Here is a 20859-nt window from a genome sequence, read left to right on the forward strand (position 1 = left end):
AGGGAGAGATGTCCCCCTCTTTAACTGGGCTGTGTCCTGGATCCGTAGTGAAGGGGGTAGTGATGGAGCAGCCAGCATCGGTGCCAGCATCCCGGCAATGCAGAGTCCCAAGGGAGGGCATGAACCCATGCAACCAGGATGGAGCAGAGCCTGCTCCAGGGATGCACCCAAACCTGGGTGCCGAGCCTGGGACACTGCCTGCACTGAGGAGTTAGCTGCCCAGGGGTGTTCGGTTGATTCTCCATCAGCCCTTTGCACATTAACTGACCATGAGCTGATAGATCCTAATAGACAACTCTGGAGCACACAGCAGGGTCCATGCTTGCAGTGCTTTCTAACAGCTTGGGATTTTGCCTTCTGGACTTGTGGGTGCTCACTTTCCCTCTGTCCCCTCTCTTGGGTATATAGGCACGGTTCACTGACGGCTGCTTCCCTGTCTGCTGCCTTCCCAAGATGCATGGATGTGGCTGAAGGGCACAGGAACGCAGCCCTTGTTTGGAAACCCATCATCCCTGCACTTGCAGCCTGGAGATGCCTCAGGTCAGCAAGGGCTCCCCATTGGTTTACCCCAGTACCATTGCTTGTGGCTGTGCATTGTGTTTGCTACAGACCCACCACCCTGGAGTGGTTGATTTGGGATTCCTGCCTGTGTCAGCACTGCTTGGGCTCTTGTGGGGTTCTCCTTACACACATCCTGGGTTATTTAACCCCAGATGCACTCCTATAGTTACTGCCCAGAGAGCCTGGAACCAAGCACCAGCACACAGGGGAAAGCCCAGGATGGAGCAGGTGATTACACCTGCTCTCTGCCCCTGTCAGAGCCCAGCAGCTTGGGCTGAAACAATGTGCAGGGGTGTACGTAAGGCTGACGTCTGTGTGCCACTTACGTCTCTCTCCTGACTCAATCCGGGGCTCCTGCAGCTGAAATTAATCAGGCTTTTGTCTTAGGAAAGGTGAAGTTTCCTTTATCTTCACCAGATCAATGGTTAAAAATAGAGCGAGGCCTTTGCAGGGTCGGTGTGGCTGGGAGCGGGGTCAGACCAGCGCAGGCACCGGTCCCTGCTGGTTTGGTGATGGGTGTGGAGGGGAAAGGTGCTTTGGAGCGCGTGAACCGGCAGTCTGGGATGCCGGGTGGGAAACTGCATCGCTCCACGTCAAGTGCCGTGGTTTCAATGGGATTATTCCCTTGGTGGATGCACACACGTCCATAGGCAAAGGCTTGATGATTTCTGCCACCTCTGCAGTGTTCTTTATTGGGATGATAACCCCTGATAGGACAATAAACCCTTTATTGGAACAGCAAACCCCCATGTCTCAGGGTACACAGAAAGCTCATCCGTTCCGCTTTGACACCCAACAGAATGGGCTCCACTTGGACTCTGGGGCCATTTCCACCTCCCAAAGCCCAAGAGTCCTGCTCTGGAAGCCCCCTCCGTCATAGAGTGGTTCATGGAGAGCTGCAGGCACCCAGACACCTGTGTTGGGGCCCCATTGCTCCATGTCCTGGGGCTGTGCTCACAGCCTCAGAGCATGCACAGGGCTGAGGATGCAGCACAAGCATCCCTTCAGAGACCAAATTTGCCATGGCATTGGGTTGAGTTCTGAGTCGCAGGGTGTAGCAGGTCCCCTCAGGAGGTCAGAGTTGCAGTGAAAATCAATAAATAACATACAAAAATGTTCAGGTATTTTAAAAAATCATTATCTATTTAAAAAAACAGAAACCCAATCTCTTGAACATTCCCCACTCTACATTGCCCATACAAGCTTTATGCTTCTTGAGCCCTGATTCAGGAAAACTGGGATAAAAAGTGTGCTTAGAGCAATCCTCTATCAGGGCCAGCCCAGGACCACATGCACAGCTCTCCTGTAGAACAACCTGCCCCTTGGGAAGAGTGATGCCTCCTTGGAGAGGAAGGAAAACAGCAGAGGCTGGTACAGGGAAGGTCAATATAAATGGGTAATGCAGAGAGGAAGGAATAAAAGGATTCCCAAAGCCTTTGGTGGTCACTGGTTTGGTTTTCACATCTCTGCAGGGCAGTGATTTCTGACTGGCCATACCAGAAGCTGAAGTAGTTTCATTTCTTTGCCTTCCACGCCTGTGTTAGCCCCTCAGGCAGGCACTGAGTGTCCAAGGGGGCCAAGCACCCACTGGAGGGTCCATCAATGGCATGGAGTGAACAGGCTTTTAAGCAGGAAGGTGAGTCTCTGCAGGAACCAAGGGTAATCACCATGACCCTGTTGTGGACACCTTCCTTGCTTTATCTTTGGAGCTTTAAGAACATCACACACACACACACACACGCATGCACATCCACGCACAAGTAGCAAAAATAGAATCTGGACTATGTCTGGATGATCTGCACTGGCGATTCATAAATGCCCCAACACTGCAAAGGGACACGATTCAGGCAGTGCTGGGGGACCCCTGGGGACATCAGGGCAGTCTCCCAGCCCCAGGGTAAGGAATAAGGCAGATTGGTTGAGGAGGATCGCATCTTCCTTGCGAGAGAGTTCTTTAGGACATGATGTAGACCTCCAGCAAACTGGCCACCGCATGCATTCGGTAGAAGATCCCAAATGGCAGGCAAATATCCACGATGGCCGGCCACATGGAGTCACCATAGAAGTTCAGTTCTGTGTCGTTGTCAAACTGGGGCCGGGCACCGAAGGCTGGCATGATCCAGAGCTGTTGGAGGAAACAGAATGGCACTGCAGTGAGGAAGGGGAGCGGTGCGGCAAGCACCCGCAATCAGCTACTGAGAGAGACCTGAGCATGTTAGGAGCCTGTGCTTCCACTAAGACTTTAGTTCTGAAGAAGGCTTTTATTTAGTGTATAAAACACTATATAATATATATAATGTGTGTATATATATATATATATTTTAAACAGGGGAAGTTTACATTGGATATAAGGAGGAAGTTCATTACTGTGAGGGTGCTGAGGCACTGGAATGGGTTGCCCAGGGAGGTTGTGGATGCTCCATCCTTGGCAGTGTTCGGGGCCGGGTTGGACAGAGCCTTGGGTGCCCTGGTTTAGTGTGAGGTGTCCCTGCCCATGGCAGGGGTTGGAACTGGATGATCTCAAGCTCCTTTCCAACCCTAACTATTCTGTGATTCTATGGTGATGTATGATCTAAGCTGGCTTTCGATTCAGAGACCGGCTCGAACCAAGCGCTGAAGCACTCACCAGGGGGAGAGCTTGAGCCCGTTGTGTGTGAGCATGAGTCTGGCCTCACCGAATTCATTGGATGGAGCAAGGGGATGCAAGGCTGAGCTGGCAGCACCTTAGGCTCCGTTGTGTGTGCCTTGCTCAGCAGCCCAGCCGGTGTGTGTATGTAGCTGCATGAGGGTTGTCAGCCCATCCTCTGTGAGCATAAGCATCAGATCAGTGTGGGGACATGATGTGACTGACTAGCCGAGGGTCTTTAGAGGCACAGCATGTGCTTGGCTTCTCTGGAGGTGCAGCTGTAACCCTACATTTCTTTTGTAGGGAACTGTGGTCCCCCGGACGTGGAAACCCCAGCTGAAGTTGTCCGATTGCTCCTCACAGCAGCTGGGATCAGCAGCTGGGCTCCTAAGCCATGGATGTTGAGATGTGCTGCCATTTCTCAAGAAAACCCAGACTTCACCCCAGGTATTTGTCCCTTCCTCTCCTTTCTTTGGGGATCTAAGGGAAGGGTTTAATGTATTTTATTGCTTTTAATAAACTATTCTGCATATCTGCTAATACCCACTAAGAAATACTAAACCTGATTCTGCTCTTGTACCCACTGATTTTATTGTCTGGTCATGCTGGTGTAGCCTAAAATGTCTTAGCTCCAAGGCAGTCGCTCTTGCTTTTAAGTGACAAGGGAATATCAGCTGTCTGCACATACAAATCTAAGTGTGCTCTCTGTGCAGGGAAGGCACAGAAAGGACCTGATTTGCAAGGGCTGCATCCTTTCCTTCCCAGACACTTCTCTCTTGTGCTTGCTTCCCTCTCCCCCACCCCGACAAACTCTTCTCCCTGCAGGTACTCACGATGATATTGCTCAGCAGGAGGAACATGGAGATCTCCTTTAAGAACTTCCTCCTCCAGTTCATCTTCTTGGGAGCAGTGAGGGACCTCACGAGGTCGGAAGGATGGATGGCTTCTGAGCCAGAGACAGTGCTAGGGGCCAGGGTGCTGCCGCTGTCTGGCATCCGGAGGGACACGGCACTGATGTTGACAAAGGTGAGTCCATAGAGATCCTTCTGGTGGGAATCATGCTTGTGGTCCTCCTTGGGGGGCTGCCGATGGAGGCCTTCGATAATGAAGATGTTCTGGAAGGTGTGCTGAGCAATCATGAGGAGGGCATAGGTGAGGTTGAGCGCGCTGATAGCGTCCCTTGGTGTGCTGGCTACAATGGCCACGATGGAATAGTAAGAAATAGCATACTGCCCCAAGGCTGCACCCATGAGCAGGGCCACGTCCAGGGTCCTGGTTGGGTTCTTGTGCCGATCCATGTCTCTCTTGTCAAACCGGTAGATGACAGAGCCGCCAATGCAGACAAGAGACATCAGCCCCAGACAAACAATGTTGAAGATGTAGTACATGGAGAGGGCTTGGATCTTCTTGCTGGATTCAGTGCTGGAATTTACCTGCACCTCGTAAAGAATGAGGACTCCCAAACCACTCACCAGAGTGATGAGGCCCAACACAATGCCTACAAAGAAGGTCCTTCGGAAGAGCCTGAACTTCAGGCGGTGAATGTGGTGGGAGTGGTGGTCTATGAAGCGCCCAACGTTCTTCCACATGACATAGACCATGGCAGAGGCAAAGAGGCTGTACTCGATGTTGAAGGGGTACAGCCAGAAGTAGCCGTTCTTGAAGACCTGGCAGATTTGGCTGTTGCAATTGCATTCTTCAGGTGAGCTACTTCTCATTCCCGCTGGAACAAGACAGAAACACATGGATGCAGTGGTATGAAAACAAGAACCAGCACTTGTTAGCAGCCCTGAAGAACTGGATGCTCAGGGTCAGTGAAAAACAAGGCCAAGGACAGAAGAAACAGAAGAATATGTGATCACTTTGAAAACAAGGACATTGCAATCTCAGCTTTCTGGTGCTCACGATCTTTCTGGTTAGGTGCAGGTTAAATATCTCTCTTTTCCTTCCCTTCATTCCCATCCTATTTGTACAGAACCTTCCACCTTTGTGACTCCACTGTGATACAGATTAAGACATGAACATTAGGACCTGTCTCTTAACATACCAGCTTAATTAAATGAGCCTTCAGCTCTTGACAGGCCTCCTGAATAGGGGTAAAACCAGACTTGCAGAACAATTTCTACCTCGTGGGCTCCTTCCCTGGATGAGATGGCTCCACAAATGGGTAAATTACCTTTCAAAAGCCACCTGAAGATTTCATCTGTCACATTCTTCTTCAGCTTCGAATGTGCTTTGTGAACAGACTCATCTGTCACTGCTGACATCCACACCGCTAAGTTTGTAGTCAGTGTTAGCATCAAGCCGCACCTGCAGAAGAAGAAGGCTCATGAAATCAAAGCATTTGCTCTAGGCCATGTAGTTCTCTGCCTATTTTTGGTCCATGCTCATGAGAATTAGAAAGACCTGATTCCTCTTGCTGCCTGTGGAAGAGCTTCTCAATAGTGAATAGATAAACAGGTCTGGATTGGGCTCCAGTAGATCCAGTCTTGCAAAACTGGATCTTGTTTTAGGCTGAGGCTTGCCCACTGCATCATTATCTTCCCCATGGAAGCAAAAGTCAGCTGTGAATCATTTAATGCTAATTCTTTAGTTAATACCAGTCTGCTTTAAGTAATGTTTGGACTCTTGAATTGGATCCCAACCCTGCTACATCCATAGGTTATAAACCTCAACCACTGGAGCTGGGATCTAAGGCTGGTTGGAGATTGATGGGGTTTAGGTTTGCCCAGGATTAAGGCAGATGGGATTATCCCCTTGCTGCACCTTAGCTGTGTGATTGAGCACACAGCGGGTTTGCAGTGACCCAGGTTCTTCTGGGTCAGTGGGATTCAAAGAGCATCAGTGCTCACCTGGTGACGTTCAGGTGCACGTGGACACAGTCCTTGGCAGAGACCCACAGGAAGTACGTCTGGCAGGGGTGAGAAGAGGAGTTGTTATTTCCAATACAGCAAGCAAGCAAACCACATTGTTCTGAAGCAGAGATCTCCCTGCCCAGCAGAGAGCAAGCTGGAACCTCTCTTGCTTGGGTCCACCTGCACCCAGCCCACTAACCCATAATCCTGGCCCTTTGGTGGATGCAGTCTGTTCTTTCTTTACTTCTCCTGCCCTGTCCCACTGCCATTGCACTTCCCATGGCCAGGCCCTGTTTCTGTCAAAATTGTCCCTATCTGACCTGTTCTCTGCTTGGCGTTGTCCCAGAGCAGATGGTCCTCTATGGAGGACTTCAAACTGCAAGGCAGTCCCTGCCCTGACTGTCCTCCTCCCTCTCTGCTCCTCATGGGAAAAGAGGCCCGGATGGATGCAGGCTGTGACAAGCATCCTGCCATAAGCCAGAATGTCACAGGATGGGAACAAGTTTAAACCCATGCCTTAAAGTGAGTTGCCACAGCTAGAAGCTATTGTGGGTGGATTACATGAGCTGGGTAAGGGCTGAGTGAAGCCACTTCCATTTGCAGGGGGAGTTGAACTATGTCCATGAGGTGAGAGCTCCAGCTTCCACTGGTGGCTCTGGCTCTTTACCCCTCCCTCAGACAGTGCACAACCGTCTTACCTGGACGACCACAAATATTGCTTGCACAATGGGGTAGATTATTTTGATTGCAGACAGGCAGCTGTAGAAGCTTGAGTAGTATCCTATTTTGAACACATCCATCACAAGGCTGAAAATGGCAAACAGGATCAGGCCTCCTGTTGAGGAACCAAAACATCTGTGACCGGATGCATGCTCATGGGGGCTAATGCAGATAGATGAGATGAAGAGGGACTATTGCCATGGAGAGGCTTTGCTTCTACTTGTTTTTCCTCTCCCGGTACCCAAATTATCTTGGCACTGACAGACTCATTTTGCCTGGAAGGGATTTTCAGTCTGGCTGGGACTGACAGCTCTTGTAAAAGCAATGGTAAGGCTGGAAGGAACCTGGTGTAAAGGACCCAGAGCTATTGCAGATAATGGGAGGCTGGTAATAAAACCAGTGGCAGGACTGAGCTCACCTTCTGAAGCAGGGCATGGTGCCCCAGCGCCGGAGGAGGATGTGCCCCAGATGGATGCTGTAATAACTGATACCCCCATGAACTCTCCACCCTGCACCTCGACCCATCCCACCCCCCGAGAGCTCCTACCTCTCAGCCAGATAGGCCCAGCATGGGAGTCCTTGCAGAGGATGGCGTCTGGGCACCGGGAGGTGCCAAAGAGGTAGAAGATGATCCATACAATGACTACGAGCATCATGACAGTCAGCAGGAAGAAGACATCGTAGTCATGCACAGCGATCTTCTCGAAAGCCCCGCTGCTCACCAGCGTGCAGGCCAGCAACGCCAAGTGCACCGCGAGCAGGATGGAGAACATGCGGCCGCCCTTCTTCCACACTTCCTTGGAGGCAGGAGTGGAGGGAGGCTGATGGGGCTGGTGGCTGAAAGAGGCTCTCTGGCTGGAGGCCAGGCTGGCTTTGTCATCCTTGTGTCCGCAGCCCATGCTGGAGGTGGAGTGTCCGATCTCACTGCTCTTCCGCATGGGCTCTTCGGTCATGGTTCAGCCAATGCTTTAGCTGAGGGTTAGTGCTGTTGGGAGGAGAGTCCCATGAGTGAAAGGAGTCACTTCATTTTGAATAGGGCTGGACCAAAGCAGGATGTGATGAGGAGCAGAGGACGTACCAAAGGAATGGGGAAGGCTGAGACAGGGAGTGCAAAAAGAGGGATGAGCTCATTTCCAACCTTTCTCTTCCTGGTTCCCTGAAGGCTGTGCTCTTGCTCAAGATGCTTTTGGCTGGGGAGGTCCCAGCTCAGTTTAACAAGGCTGCCTAATTCACCACACAACGTTTAGGTGGGTATTGAAAAAGCAGTAAAAAGGCACTCAGGGGATCAAATATCCTGGGGCAGGTGGCCAAGGTGGCTTGATTTCTTAATGTCAACCACTAAACACTGAGAAATGTTGTACTTCCTGGCTGGGAACACACCAGTGTAAGGTAAGAAAGCCCTGGGAATCTTTGGAACGTCACGTCATGGCTTACACCAGTTCCAGCAAGAAGGGTGTGAGCTATCTCTGCTATCGCTCCCTCTCAACCCCCTTGCCCATGCCAAGCTTGGGACTTCATTGATTCCCCACGCAAAGCCTGAAACAAAGCGAGTTAAGCACTCCAAGCCATTCACTGACCTGGTTTGCTGCCTGGAATCCCAATCTCTGCTCTTTGCACAGGCTGAGAAGCTTTCCTGTCGCTGCAGCTTGGTCAGCCGAAGACTTTATACCCGTTGGGATGTCTCTGTGATTTATACCATGTCTGGAGCCGACTGCAGTTCTTCACGGGCTTCTCAGCGGAACTCATGTGATCCATTTTGTGCAATAGCTGATTTTGGGGAAGCAGGGGAGAGATGAGGAGATAAGGGTTGTTATTTACCTGGGGAGGGCACGAGGTGACAACACTGCTGAGCATGGCATGGACCGCTCGGACGCAGGGTCACGGTCACCAGCGAGCAAAGCCACCCCATCAAACCACTCTCCCTGCACTTATGGGTTCTCTCCCCGGGCGAGAAGATGGTTTAGGTTGAAGAACTTATCTTTGCTGATGGTTTGGAGCTTGGCTTTCTGCTTGGCTGAGCACAATAAATATTGCGCCTCACCCTGTGCTATTCAAATCAGCACCCGCTACAGCTGCAGTGGTTTTGAGAAGGAAGAAATTTGCATTGGTATCAATTCGGTGCCAAGGGAAGCTCAGTATTTTCTCACCAACAATGAGGAAGATTTATCCTTAGAGCAGGGCAGGATTTAGGGGCTGGAATCCGTGTCCCTTTGCTGACGCATTGCCTTTGACTTCTCAGGGTGGGTTCACCTTTCTCTTGCCCGCAGGAGCTTAACTTGTGTCCTTTCGGGAAGAAAGAAGTCATGGCACGAACCACAGGGCAGATGGGATTCTGTGATTTGCCAGGTGAGGGGGGAGCTTTCTCTTAGCTGTTTTATGTTGGTGGGGGAGATAAAGGACCCCGGGCTGATCTGACTGAATGCGGACAAGTCATATTCCTTCATGAGGACACCTCTCTTGGAGATGTCCCTGCAGCTCGTCTCTGGGGCAAGCACAGCCTGGGGCTGTTTGCTGTGCATTTTCAGTCCCATTCCTGCCTGCTCATTCCTCTGTGCTCCTTCTTGGAGCCCTATAGGGACAGCATCAAACTGAGCTGCGTGGGATGGTGAAGGAGAGAGCTCACATCTCCCGGACAGCCCAGGGAGAGCTTCGTGTCTCTTTCCCGTGCTGCCACCAACCGGCTGTCACAAAGCAGTGCTGGGTCTGCCCTGCCTGGCCTCTGCTGAGCCTTTGGGCTCCTCTTTGGGGTGAGTGGTTGGTCTCAGTCTGTAGCCATTCCCAGGGGAACCCAGACCCCTTTACAGTGACTCTGAGCTGACAGTGGTGATGCTCTGCGCAGGTGATGATCAGAGACCCCCAGAGCGACACGCAATGATTTATCCTCTCTCTTTTGTCTTTAACAGCCAACAACAGAGGAAAGAGCATTTACAGCCTTGGGCAATGCTCCTGGTCCTTCCTGGGAGCCACCAGACAGTGTAACAGGCTTAATTAGTAACAATACAAGAATCATTCAATCACCTTGTAATGAACTGCAGACATTACTGCGCTGCTTTTCACCCGGAAGGATCCCAGCCACAAATACCTCCATGTCTACTACATCGCACCAGGACCTACTCAATGAGGCTGAACGGGTGAGCATGAACCTGCTGATGTGAGCAGCCCCCGTGGGGTGGGTTTTTTGCTTACAAAATAAGCTGCTTTCCTCTCTATCTTCCCTCCTCTCTGCTCGTTACCTTCCAGTCCTCTCTGCTGCTCTCTTTCAGTCTTTCCCCCCTTTTCCACGCTTCCCTGCTTTCTCATCCTTGGACTTCCTTCATCCTCTCCAAACTCCCTGTGCGTCCCAGGGCCACACGTGGTCCAGCTCTGAAACTCTCCATCCCCAGAGCCAGGACCAGGATGTGGCAGGCAAAACACACCGGACAGGAGCAGGAAATTCCTCCTCCGTGACAGCGTGTCCCAGGGGATGCGCTTCAGTGTTGGGCACAACGCGTTGCGACAGCTCCGTGCTTGGGTCAACATCCAGGCTTGGCTCCGTCTCTCCTGACGGCAGAGGGTGCCCGGGGCTCAGGAATCCTGCGCTGGAGGCATTGCCTGCGGCTGTCGGGCTCACCACAGCCGGGAATCCCGTGTCAGCATTAAGAGACACGGAAGGGGACGTTGTGCACATTGCGGGAGGGCTGAGCCACAGGCAGGAGTGGGTTTGGTTTGGGCAGGTTTTATGGTTCCAAAGAGGGAGAGGGGATGAGGAAGGGAATTTTTCCAGCTTGTGTGAGTTACTTCAGGTTATCAGGGACAGAAATATATATATATTTCCCTAGTAATACATATACATATATAAAATATGTGTTAGTATACAATACATATATTATTTTTCTATAATTATAATAATATCTAATAATTCCCCATATATATAGGGAAATATATGTATAGATATGTATCTGTCTATGTATCTGTCTATCTGCCTATACCAGGAAAACAACCCTGGCATTGCTTTGAAATCAGGGCAGTCACCAAACTCCTCTTGACCATCTCTGCATGGAGCAGGAGCATCCATCCAGGTCCCAGCTCCTGCCCTTCTCTGCTGGGGCTGCAAGTGGGGGCAGCGGGGGTTTTATGCTCCATCAGCCCTCACTTCCTCCCATGGGGGGGGGCAGCTGCCCCTATGGTAGCTATGGCAAGGGGCGTGCTGGGGTACCAGGCAGGTACCTGGCAGCCTGCTCTGTGCAGGGGACACACAGACCTGTGGAGCTGTCACTGCGCCCACAGCGCTGCTGAGTCCAACGCAGTGATGCTGCTTAATTGGAAGCCGTAATGTGCCGTGTTGCTGGTGCGTGAAAGGGTTGTGGCGAGGAGCCGTGAGGGCTGGAGGATGCTTAGGACCCAGGGAAGCTCTGGAGCGCCTGCTTGGCTGTGCTTGGAGCGGCCGGGACTTCTCAGGTGTCCTGGTACAGCGGCGCCGTGCGAGGCGAGCCCTCCCCTTCCCCGCGTCCATGCCCAACCTCTGAGCACCCCCTGGGCACCCATGTCCCCCCCCGGGGACCACTGCCCACCATGAATGACCAGTACCACCGAGCAGCCCGGGACGGCTACCTGGACCTCCTGAAGGAAGCCACCAAGAAGGATCTGAACTCTCCGGATGAGGATGGCATGACCCCGACCCTATGGGCTGCCTACCACGGCAACCTGGATGCCCTGCGCCTCATCGTCAGCAGAGGGTGAGCACTGGTGAATGCACGGGGCTGGTCCTGGGGACAGAGTAGCTGGGACCCCATCTTTCCCCCTTCCCCACTTATAGGTCAGCGTGGATGCAGGTGCCCCACAAAATGATGGCTTCTGTCCATAGCATGCCTTCCGCCCCCCGGTTGTTTTTCTGTCCTTGTGGTGCTTTGAGTCCAATCCAATGCTCCTGATAACCATTGTGTGCTTTCCCAACTCCTCTGACCCTGTAACTGCTTCAAACCCTGCTTTCAGCTCCCCAGGGACTGGGTCCCCCCCTCCAAGTGCTTTGCACTCCTGAGTCAGGTCCTGTAAAGACACCCAGCGCAAACACATCGGGTCACTGCTATGGAAAAATCCCTTTTAATTGAGGGGGCAGAGAGAATAACTGCTCCTTCTGTCCCAGTAAATGCTCACATAGAGACGTATGCAGTGCCATGTCTGTTTGACCCAAAGCAGGCTCTCAGAATGTGACCCCTGGGCAGCCTGTAACGCACCCAGAGCCCAGGAATCTCAGGAGCAGGTCCTCAGAAGCAGATTCAAGTGCAGCCTCCCTCCCTGGGGCTGCTCGATGCTCATCTGTCTCAGTACCTCCCCCTGAGATACCAAACCTCAGGGTCTCTGGCTCTGTACGCATGGGTGTAGAGGGATAGGAGTGAGACCTGGGGGGCTTGTCAGACTGGAGGCTTCATATCTTGGTGTTGGAGGAACTCAAGGCAAGCTCTGCCATGCTTAGTCCCCTCTGGAGCAGTACATGGCATTCCTGTTACCAGCCCCCCAAGGGAGATGTGCCAGTGCTTCCTTCTGCTCCAGGAGCTTTTCTGAGCACCTCATGTAAAGGCATCCAAAGCGGGGTGACCTCTGCCTTGCGTTGAGAGATCGGTGCCAGTGCTGATTTTGGTTTAGTTCATTCTAACGGTAAGTGCTAGTGCTGAGGTGGGCAGCCTGGGTACTCAGCATCCCTCCTTGGAAGGGCTTTGCTTCTCCAGGTAGGGTCAGGGCTTGGTGGGGCCATCAGCTCCCAAGCAGGGATTTTCCATGTCCACCCTGGGCTGTGTTTTATCCCTTGTACCCGATCACTGTGCCTGTTCCTGGGCTCTCAGCATCTCCTGATGCTCTGGTCTGATTGTGAGAAGTCCTTGAGTGCCTGATGCAATGGGAGTGTGACCAGGGAAAGAGGATTTTGGAGTCCGGAGGGGATAAGGCATCACTCTGAGAGGTGCATCCTGAGATGCTCCTGGGCTGAGAGCCCTGTGATGCTTCCCTGGATGCGGGACTTACTGTGTGCCTCCCAAAGAGACTGTGCCCAGCATAAACCTGCCCTGAGCTCTGCCCACAGGGGAATCACCACCCAGAGCCAGAGAGACAGGGGCAGGAGCTCTGGGGATGAGACCCTGAAGTCAGAAATGATTCCAAAGACTCATTGATGGCCAAAAGATCAGTCAGAATGGCCCATGACATGGATGAACACCGCTCCAGAAAGGCTTTGTCTTGGCCACATCACAGGCCTTTCAGACTGGCTTTATATCTCCTTATATCATTATATGTCATTATACTGCCCACCTCCATCACAGGACGCCCTGCAGCCTGCCCTGCCTACCCACACATCCGAGCCAGCAGTTTCTGCCTTTCCACGAAGCCTTTCCCATGGAGGTGCCCCATTTATAAATTCACATTGCATTAGAAGGTCCCTGTGGGCTCAATCGTGTCCGAGTGCAGCTCGGCTGCTGTTTAATTAACAACCTGATATACATTCGTTCCTGACAGGGAAAATAGCCTGGCAAAAGCCCAGTGCCCTTTCCATGATGGATGGTGGAACAAAATGTGTCTGTGGGCTGCAGGGTGTGCTTACATCCCTGCATCCATCTCCGTGTGTCAGGTCCTTGCCCAGGACCACACATTGGTCAGCAAAGGCTCCTTGCCCTCCTGCTCAGCTCACTGCAGGCTCCTCTCTGCTCCCTGGAGCTGACTTTGGGTTTGTAAGAAGGGGAATCACGCAGGACTCAGGAGAGAGCCCATGGGCAGCCCCTGTGGTTTATTGTTAGTGTTTAGGATGATGTGCAATGGCCTTTGTCTTGTTCAGAGATGAAACTTAGTTCTGTATTGGGTCTGTTACCCAGGGCATTTCTCTCTGGCCTCGACTGTTCTTTGGCATGAAAAGCCCTGCACTGCAAGGCAGGACAATGCGGGACTGAGGCATGGAATGGTGCTGGGGTGAGCGGAGGCATTGGGGCTGGGTTGGCTCCATGCAGGGATGGGATGGGAGAAGGTTCAGGGTGCGAGGGGGGTGGTTTAACCTCTGGGTTGCAGGGGGATGCTGAGGCACAAGGCGTGATGGGGCAGCAAGAAACACCAAACCCTCCTTGCCAGCACTGGGCAGCGATACTGGTGTTGGATGGACACTTAGGGTTATCTAGTCCCTAACAGCTGGGGATGTGTCTGTACCTCTGAGACACCTCTGCATGGGGATGGAGAGAGGGTTTGGGACAGAGGGATCAGCAATGGTTCATCCTTCTTGTCTGCAATACAAAAAGCCTTTTTCTTCCTCCTGGATGGGCTCCAGCGAGAGAAGCAAACTCAATTAACCCGCTGGCTGGGAAGAGGCAGGCTGGCATTTAGCACTGCAGCTTTTCAGAGGCAGTAATTCTTCAGCGTGGTTCGTTATGAACTGCAGTGGCAGTGGCGGGCACCAGTCCAGCCCCAGTTAACAACGGGTCTGGGGCCCTCAGCTGGGAAGAGCCAGGACTTCCTTGCCTTGGAGTGGACCACAGGAGAGGTGAGGATGTTCTTTCTGCTAGACAGCTCTCCGTTAGCTTTGTCAACTGGTGTTTCAATGCAGAGGTTGCCTCAGTTTCCCTTCTTACAATGGGGATCACGGCTGCTGTGGTTGTTAATGGTAGAGGGGTACAGCTCAGCAGTGAGTGGAATGGGACAAGAGAGCTCCAGACATCAGCCGGGCTGCTCAGAAGAGTCCCATTGCCCTGGCTGGGGCCGGTTGCAGTGGAGGCTGCAGCAGAGCATGAGAAGGTGATGAGCATCCCCTGCACCCTGCAGTGCTCACAGCCACGTGGGTGCCTGCAGCAGCGTGGCCGTGCTGGGGACACCTTGCCCTGGGCTGGGAAGGGGAAGGAGCAGTGTGGAGCGTGGCTGTAGCCTCATCGCTTCTGGCACCTGAGCTGACTCCTGGAGCCAGCCCCAGATGAGGGCATGGGGAAGTGCTGAGCCAGTAGATGTGCCCGCAGGTGCTACCACTGCAGGGATGAGCACCAGCACCAGTAGCTGCTGGCCTGGCTTTCTGTTGGTACAAGAGGCAGGGATCCCTGAGGGGAACCTCACCTGCAGCATCTGTGATGGATTTGGCAGGGAGAAAAGCTGAATCCTTGACCTACCACCACCTGGAACTACCAAAGCACCCAAGGCTCTGCTCTGGCTCCAAAACCTCTTTTCTTCCCATTTCTAAGCTTTACTTGTTTCATTGCCCTGGCTATGTTGAGGCTGGTGGGCTTTTTCCTCCAGCCGTGACTGAGTTTTCCTCTTCTTCTATCCAAAAACATGTTATGGGAGGCAGAGACACTCGGCACCCTGCTGGCTCCTGGTCTGAAGGCCTGATCCTTCACACACGAGCCAGGGCATGAGCCAGCCCAATGCTATCAGAGGAACTTCACGCATGCAGCCAGGGAAGGACATGTGTAAGTGCCGCTGGATTCTCCAGCTAATTGGGATCCTATGGGAGAAGTGGAGGGGGAAAACCAGCAGGGAGTGAGTGTGCCTGTCACGGTGTGAAGGGAGTGACTCAGGCCACGCACACGTCCACCTAAGGGGCTCAATTAACAGTGTTTTTCATAATGGTTATTACAGGAGTTGACTCAGCACTCGAAAACGCTTTGAAGTTGAGAAGTGCTGGGCTCTATCCCTGTTATTAACATAGGTTCCCACTTAGTGGACCCTGCAGTCAGCATCTCCTCATGTGCAGCGCCCTGGAGGGGAAGGTTTGCTCAGACACCTGCCAGAGGGAGGGCCTCATGTTTATTATCTGTGCTGGATCAAACACCTCTGCTTTGCAAGTCACCATTCTCCTTCCCTTCAGATGCATTTTTAGCGCCTGCAGCAGGCATTTATCGAGCAGAGGGACCTAGAGATTAATTTTGCTTTAGTGCTCTTGGTTTTAGACAGTGGAAATGTCCAGGGAAAGCTGGTTTTGATGCACTCACTCATGAGGGGAAAGTAGACCTTCAAATAGGAATCCCCCACGACCTTGCTCTTTGCCACTGAGCCAGCCAGCCATGAGAATGGGCTCTATGGATGGAGCCCACACTCGGCCTGGGGAGCACAACGATTTCTAGTGAGTCCATTGCTAATCCCCTGCCCACATCATGAGTCCCTGTACCTGTTGGGACCCTCAGGATGCCCTGGCTCGTCTGCCCGCCCGTGTTGGGCACTCATGTGCCCGTCCAGAGCCCACATAAACAGACCAAGCCCCCTCCACACGCCGGAGCCCCACTCCAGCGCCCACGGTTCCAGTTTCAGTGGCTCTTTGATCCAGCCCCATCAATAATTCACTCCTCTCTTGCAATTCATCAAATATTCATCCTCCCCATGAATTTCCCAGCCTGGACATGTCACTACGAGTGTGGAGGCGAGGGTTGGGGAGTTACCGCTCCTGGAAACTGGGCATTGCTACACTACTAACAGCTCCCTCCTCCTTTGGCTGGTTTCAGGGCTCCTCAACCCTGTGACCTGACCTAACGCTCATCTTTGAAGCCTTTCTCTGCTTCTATGAGGGATGTCAAAGGCTCTGGGTTGGGCTTACTGAGTTTCTACAAACTCTGTGAAAACACAAGTGTATTGGAGCTGCTGGTGATGCTCCCACAAGGGGAAAGCTGGGCGCTCCTCAGAGCAGCTCTTAGGGAATAGCTTACACTCCAGGTTCCAATAATCTCCAGCTCAACCTCTGGACACTGTCTCTATTGCTTCTGCCTTTTGTGGAACCATTTCCCTTCAGTTTTACATAGCTTAAATGTCAGCAAAGCCTGAGGGATGCAACTGAGTCATTACTGCTCTGCTCTGGCTCTGCTGTTCTGTTACGGGAGGCTGGATGTGCTGGATGAGGACAAAGCTGTTTTGGGTGCTAGGGGTAAAGATGCAAAGCAGAGCAGGAAAGAAATCCCTTGGCTCCTGTGATCTCTGTGCCTGACGTAGTTTTCAGGCTCTCTCAAGTGAGATGAGCCGTAGCATAGAGCACATGGGGTTGGGGAGGGGGTTCTGGGTTCTGCTGCTCCCAGCTCTTCCCAACACAGGTCCTAAAGCAGCAAGGTGTAAAGTAGCACTGATTGACAGTGTTAAGTGTGCCTTTGCCTTCCAGACTAGGTGTCAGCAGGGCTTGGAGCTGAGGTCTTCATGGTGGAGGGACAGTGCTTGCTTCCTCATTGGAAGAGTGGTGATGAAAGGGCCCTGCTGCCCACGGGAGTTGCTTTTCAGGGTGGTGGAGCTGCACAGCCTTAATAAAAGGCTTTGCCTTATCCCGGTGCAGGAAGGGAGAGCGCCTTGTTGACAGATACTGCTGCTGCCTGCATATCATTAGCACATGCGCTGGGGCGAAGGCTGGTGCCAGCAGGGGTGTGAACTGGCTCTTGTTTCAACAGGTCGCAAATAGGAATGCCAGGAGGGCCAGCTTCCCTTGAAACCCCTGTTTGTGTCCGTCCTGGCATGGGAGGCAGGTGTGGGCAAGGGCTCGTGCCCTGTCAGCAGGGTAAGGGGTAGGGGCTGGCACGGTGTGAGGAGAGATGCTGATGGCATTAGTGGAGTGCCCTGCTCTTGAGGAGTGCAGAAACCCAATCTCCACTTTCTCTGAAACTGGATTCTCAGGATGTGCTAACACCGATGTGCTTCAAGCCGTGCAAGCGAGACCAAGCGTGGCACAGCAAAAACCCCCACAGAACCCCAAGGCCAAGGCCAGCAAGAAGGAACGTGTGTCTCCTGAGAGCTAAATTCATGTCATGACCTGCATGTCAGGCCCATGATTCCGTGTCAGTGGTACACCCCTCCAGAAACCCCCTTCAAATTAAGCTGTGGGACATGTAGCTTCCTATTTTGAGGGTTCAATGGTTCATGGTGCTGAATTGGCCCTGCACAAGTGGCAATATCTCAGTAGCTATCCCAGCCATGCCTACTTGCTAACGGGTTCCTTTCTTGCTGTCTAGGGGGGATCCAGACAAATGTGACATCTGGGGGAATACCCCTCTCCACTTGGCAGCAGCCAATGGCCACCTCAACTGCCTTTCCTTCCTCATCTCTTTTGGGGCCAACATCTGGTGCCTGGACAATGACTACCATACCCCGCTGGACATGGCAGCCATGAAGGGGCACATGGAGTGTGTGCGATACCTGGACTCGATTGCTGCCAAGCAGAGCAGCCTCAACCCCAAGCTGGTGAGCAAACTGAAGGACAAGGCCTTTAGGGACGCGGAGCGGAGGATTAAAGACTGTGTGAAGCTGCAGAAGAAGCACCACGAAAGGATGGAGAAGCGGTACAGAAAGGAGATGTCAGATAATTCGGATACCATGAGCTTCTCCAGCTATTCAAGCAGCACCTTAAGCAAGAAGTTCCAGCACATGTCTATGGTGACTTCCCTGCCATACTCACAAGCCACCATCCACGGCACAGCCAAGGGAAAGACGAAGATACAGAAGAAGCTGGAGAAGAAGAAGCAGGTAGACGGGACGTTCAAGATCTACGAGGATGGGAGGAAAAGCGTGCGGTCCCTGTCTGGTCTGCAGCTGGGGAACGATGTCATGTTTGTGAAGCAGGGCACGTACGCCAGCCCCAAGGAGTGGACCCGGCGTAATATCCGAGACATGTTCCTCACGGATGAAGACACTGTCTCCCGTGCCATAAGCGACCCAGGTTTGCACATGGACTCGGCCCATTCGGAAGTCAGCACTGACTCTGGCCACGACTCCTTGTTCAACCGCCCCGGGCTGGGCACCATGGTGTTCCGGCGCAACTACGTCAGCGGTGGGCTCTTTGGGATCGGCCGGGAGGACGCTGGCACGTTGGGTGAAGACAACACGGATGGGATAGGTGTCAAACTGCGGAGCCGCCTGCAGCGCTCGCCAAGTCTCAACGATAGCATTGGCAGTGCCAACAGCCTGCAGGAGAGGAACGCGGAGGAGCTGCCCTGGGATGAGGTGGAGCTGGGCTTAGATGATGATGATGAACCAGACACCAGCCCCTTGGAGACTTTTCTGGCTTCCCTGCACATGTTTGAGTTCATCTCCATCTTGAAGAAGGAAAAGATTGACTTGGAGGCCCTCATGCTGTGTTCAGACAATGACCTGAAGAGCATCAATATCCCGTTAGGACCCAGGAAAAAGATTGTGGATGCCATCCAGAGGAGACGACAGACTCTGGAGAAGCCAGATGTCATTGTAGACACTGAACTGTAAGTAGGAGATGGGGCCTCTGAGAGGTTAAACCCTTCTGCAGGTGGAGATGTGGATAATGTAAGGTCTCGGTTTCAACCCACCTGGAAGAGTAGGAGTCCGGGTAACCTCAGTGCTTTTGTGTGTGGGCAAATTCCTGCTCGTGTGGAAACGAGAGTTCATAGAGGTAGCAATAGCGTTAGTTCATTACTCAACAGCCCTAATGTGGCTGGGCAGGACGTGAAGCCCTTGTTTGGTTTCATAACCTGTACGAATGCAGACTGCTCTGTGGTCTGATTCTTCTGTGTCCCTGTACCTGGGTTTTTCAACCATGCTCAGGCTTGTCTGGACTCTTCACCTTTAGAGGGCATTAGGAAATCAGCCACAATTTCTGGTGGGACCAGGCTGATGGCAGAGTCCAGTGCCATTGGGATACTTGAGATCTTACTCAGACCTTTGGAAACTACATATCTGGGTTGGAATTGTTGCTGTCCTGTGGTGTTTGGTTGGTTTGGTTTGAAGGACCATGTGCCATGGAGGTGAAGGGAAGGCATTAGTGTGCATCTCCGCACTGCCACATCTCCTGACACCCCAAGTCACTGTGTTCTTTGGACTTCCCAGCCTTCAAATAGCTGTGTGCTTCTTGCTGGTTTCACAGCTTTCAGCACACTCAGGCCGGGATCCTCAGGGTGCTGATGGGTTTCTCTCTTTCCCTTTGCAGATAGCATCGTCGTCTCTGTTTTTAATGATCCAGAAACAAACCCAGTTCTAAGTTGCCAGAAAACACAAGCCAGAGACTCCCTTCCTGGGCCAGCTGAAAGCTACAGCCATCCCCATCGGTCCCTCTGGACTGCCCTCCTGCTCCCTCGCTCTGCTCCCTGTCTGTGCGATGCTCCCAGGCGGTACCTGGTACGGAGGGATGACGGCTGAGATCGGACCAGGCAGCTCCTGCCAACCTTGAAGGGATGATGGTCATTGCTCGCTGGAGGAAGAGGCGTGCTGCACTGTGCTGTCAATGGCTGCGAGACCACACAAGCCAGGAGTGGAAGGAGATAGGTGATAATGCTAACAAAGGGACCTAAAATAAACAGTTCCAATCCATTCTTTCCTGAGCGAGTGGTTGATGTGGGGTTTGGGCTGGAGGAGCAGAGGGATGGGGAGTCCTGGTCTCTCTTCTGGTTCTTGGTCGTATTGTTCGTTGCTGTGTTTTTGGAAGGCAGTTTTGGTTGCTGTGGGTTGGGGCTGTGCCAGCTCTGCCTTTAGCCAGCACATCCGTGAGCCCAGTCCATGCTGTCTTCTGAAATGAAGATGGTTTGACCATGTTGCTAGGTGCCTTCCGGTGGTCAAACTGCTATCCCATGAAGGCAGAGTTCCTGCCGCATCTCTCCAGGGCATTGAAGTGAAGTTTGTGTGAAGGATCTTGGCTTTTGCTTCCAGGAGCATCCCAGGACTGAGCATAACACCAGGCTGCAGCCCAAAGCCTCTTCCAAGCATCCCTAAAGTATCAGTGCTCAAAACACAGCTCTGAACTGTAACATTAAGTGTTCTGCACAGACCCATCGCATCTCTCACTGACCACTGCACTCCCTGTCCAAACCTTCAGCTCCATTGTACCTATGCATGAGCTATGGATGGCTCCTGGCTGGCAGGATTGGTTCTGGGGTACAGCAGCAGGATGAGGACCTGGGCAGTGATATATCCTAATGGGAAAGAGTCAACAGCCCCTTGCCATGGGGTATTGGCCATATGCCTGTTCAGGCTGTGATGCAAACCACCAGATCAGAGAAATGCCGCGTGTTGTTGTTGGTACTGCTTATCCTGCCTTATCTCAAGGATGCAGATGATAAGGGAAGGCCAGAGCACGGTGACTCCTGACAGTCTGTATGTGCTCACCCCGGGTCTGGCTGGGATCCGGACCATGCTTTGGAGCTGTGGAAGTTGTGGTTTTGCTGTTTGGAG

At 52.6% G+C, this 20859-nt stretch overlaps 2 protein-coding genes across 3 annotated transcripts; one reads left to right on the plus strand and one right to left on the minus strand.

The window, feature by feature from the left end:
- Positions 1-2322: 2322 nt before the first annotated feature.
- OTOP2 (otopetrin 2) lies at positions 2323-8751 on the minus strand. Its single transcript, XM_057418663.1, has 7 exons — positions 8340-8751; positions 7310-7747; positions 6741-6877; positions 6040-6098; positions 5364-5497; positions 4021-4910; positions 2323-2686 (listed from the first exon to the last, which is right to left on the minus strand). The coding sequence occupies exons 2-7, from the start codon at positions 7713-7715 to the stop codon at positions 2516-2518; spliced, it is 1797 nt and encodes a 598-aa protein (XP_057274646.1). The 5' UTR covers positions 7716-7747; positions 8340-8751; the 3' UTR covers positions 2323-2515.
- A 2217-nt stretch (positions 8752-10968) lies between these two features.
- On the plus strand, positions 10969-19987 carry USH1G (USH1 protein network component sans). Of its 2 annotated transcripts, XM_057418664.1 has the most exons (3): positions 10969-11477; positions 17679-18920; positions 19622-19987. In XM_057418664.1, exons 1-3 carry the CDS (start codon positions 11314-11316, stop codon positions 19623-19625), a joined length of 1410 nt encoding a protein of 469 aa, XP_057274647.1. In that variant the 5' UTR covers positions 10969-11313; the 3' UTR covers positions 19626-19987. The 2 variants fall into 2 exon arrangements, with proteins under 2 accessions (XP_057274647.1, XP_057274648.1); XM_057418665.1 differs by lacking the exon at positions 19622-19987 and having other exon boundaries at positions 17679-18924.
- The last annotated feature ends 872 nt before the right edge of the window (positions 19988-20859 follow it).

Source organism: Pezoporus wallicus, unplaced genomic scaffold (assembly GCF_028554395.1).
Source record: "Pezoporus wallicus isolate ANWC-B61680 ecotype Strahan unplaced genomic scaffold, APGP_CSIRO_Pwel_v1 contig_3710, whole genome shotgun sequence".
Taxonomy (NCBI): Eukaryota; Metazoa; Chordata; class Aves; order Psittaciformes; family Psittacidae; genus Pezoporus; species Pezoporus wallicus.

Bases quoted from the DNA above. Each gene is read 5' to 3' on its own strand.
- OTOP2 (XM_057418663.1), bottom strand. From the start codon at position 7,715: ATGACCGAAGAGCCCATGCGGAAGAGCAGTGAGATCGGACACTCCACC. The intron at 6,099-6,740 runs GTAAGACGGTTG...CACCCCTGCCAG, and splicing joins CAATATTTGTGGTCGTCCAG to ACGTACTTCCTGTGGGTCTC. The intron at 5,498-6,039 runs GTGAGCACTGAT...CTTCTTCTGCAG, and splicing joins GTGCACCTGAACGTCACCAG to GTGCGGCTTGATGCTAACAC.
- USH1G (XM_057418664.1), top strand. From the start codon at position 11,314: ATGAATGACCAGTACCACCGAGCAGCCCGGGACGGCTACCTGGACCTC. The intron at 11,478-17,678 runs GTGAGCACTGGT...CTTGCTGTCTAG, and splicing joins CGCCTCATCGTCAGCAGAGG to GGGGGATCCAGACAAATGTG.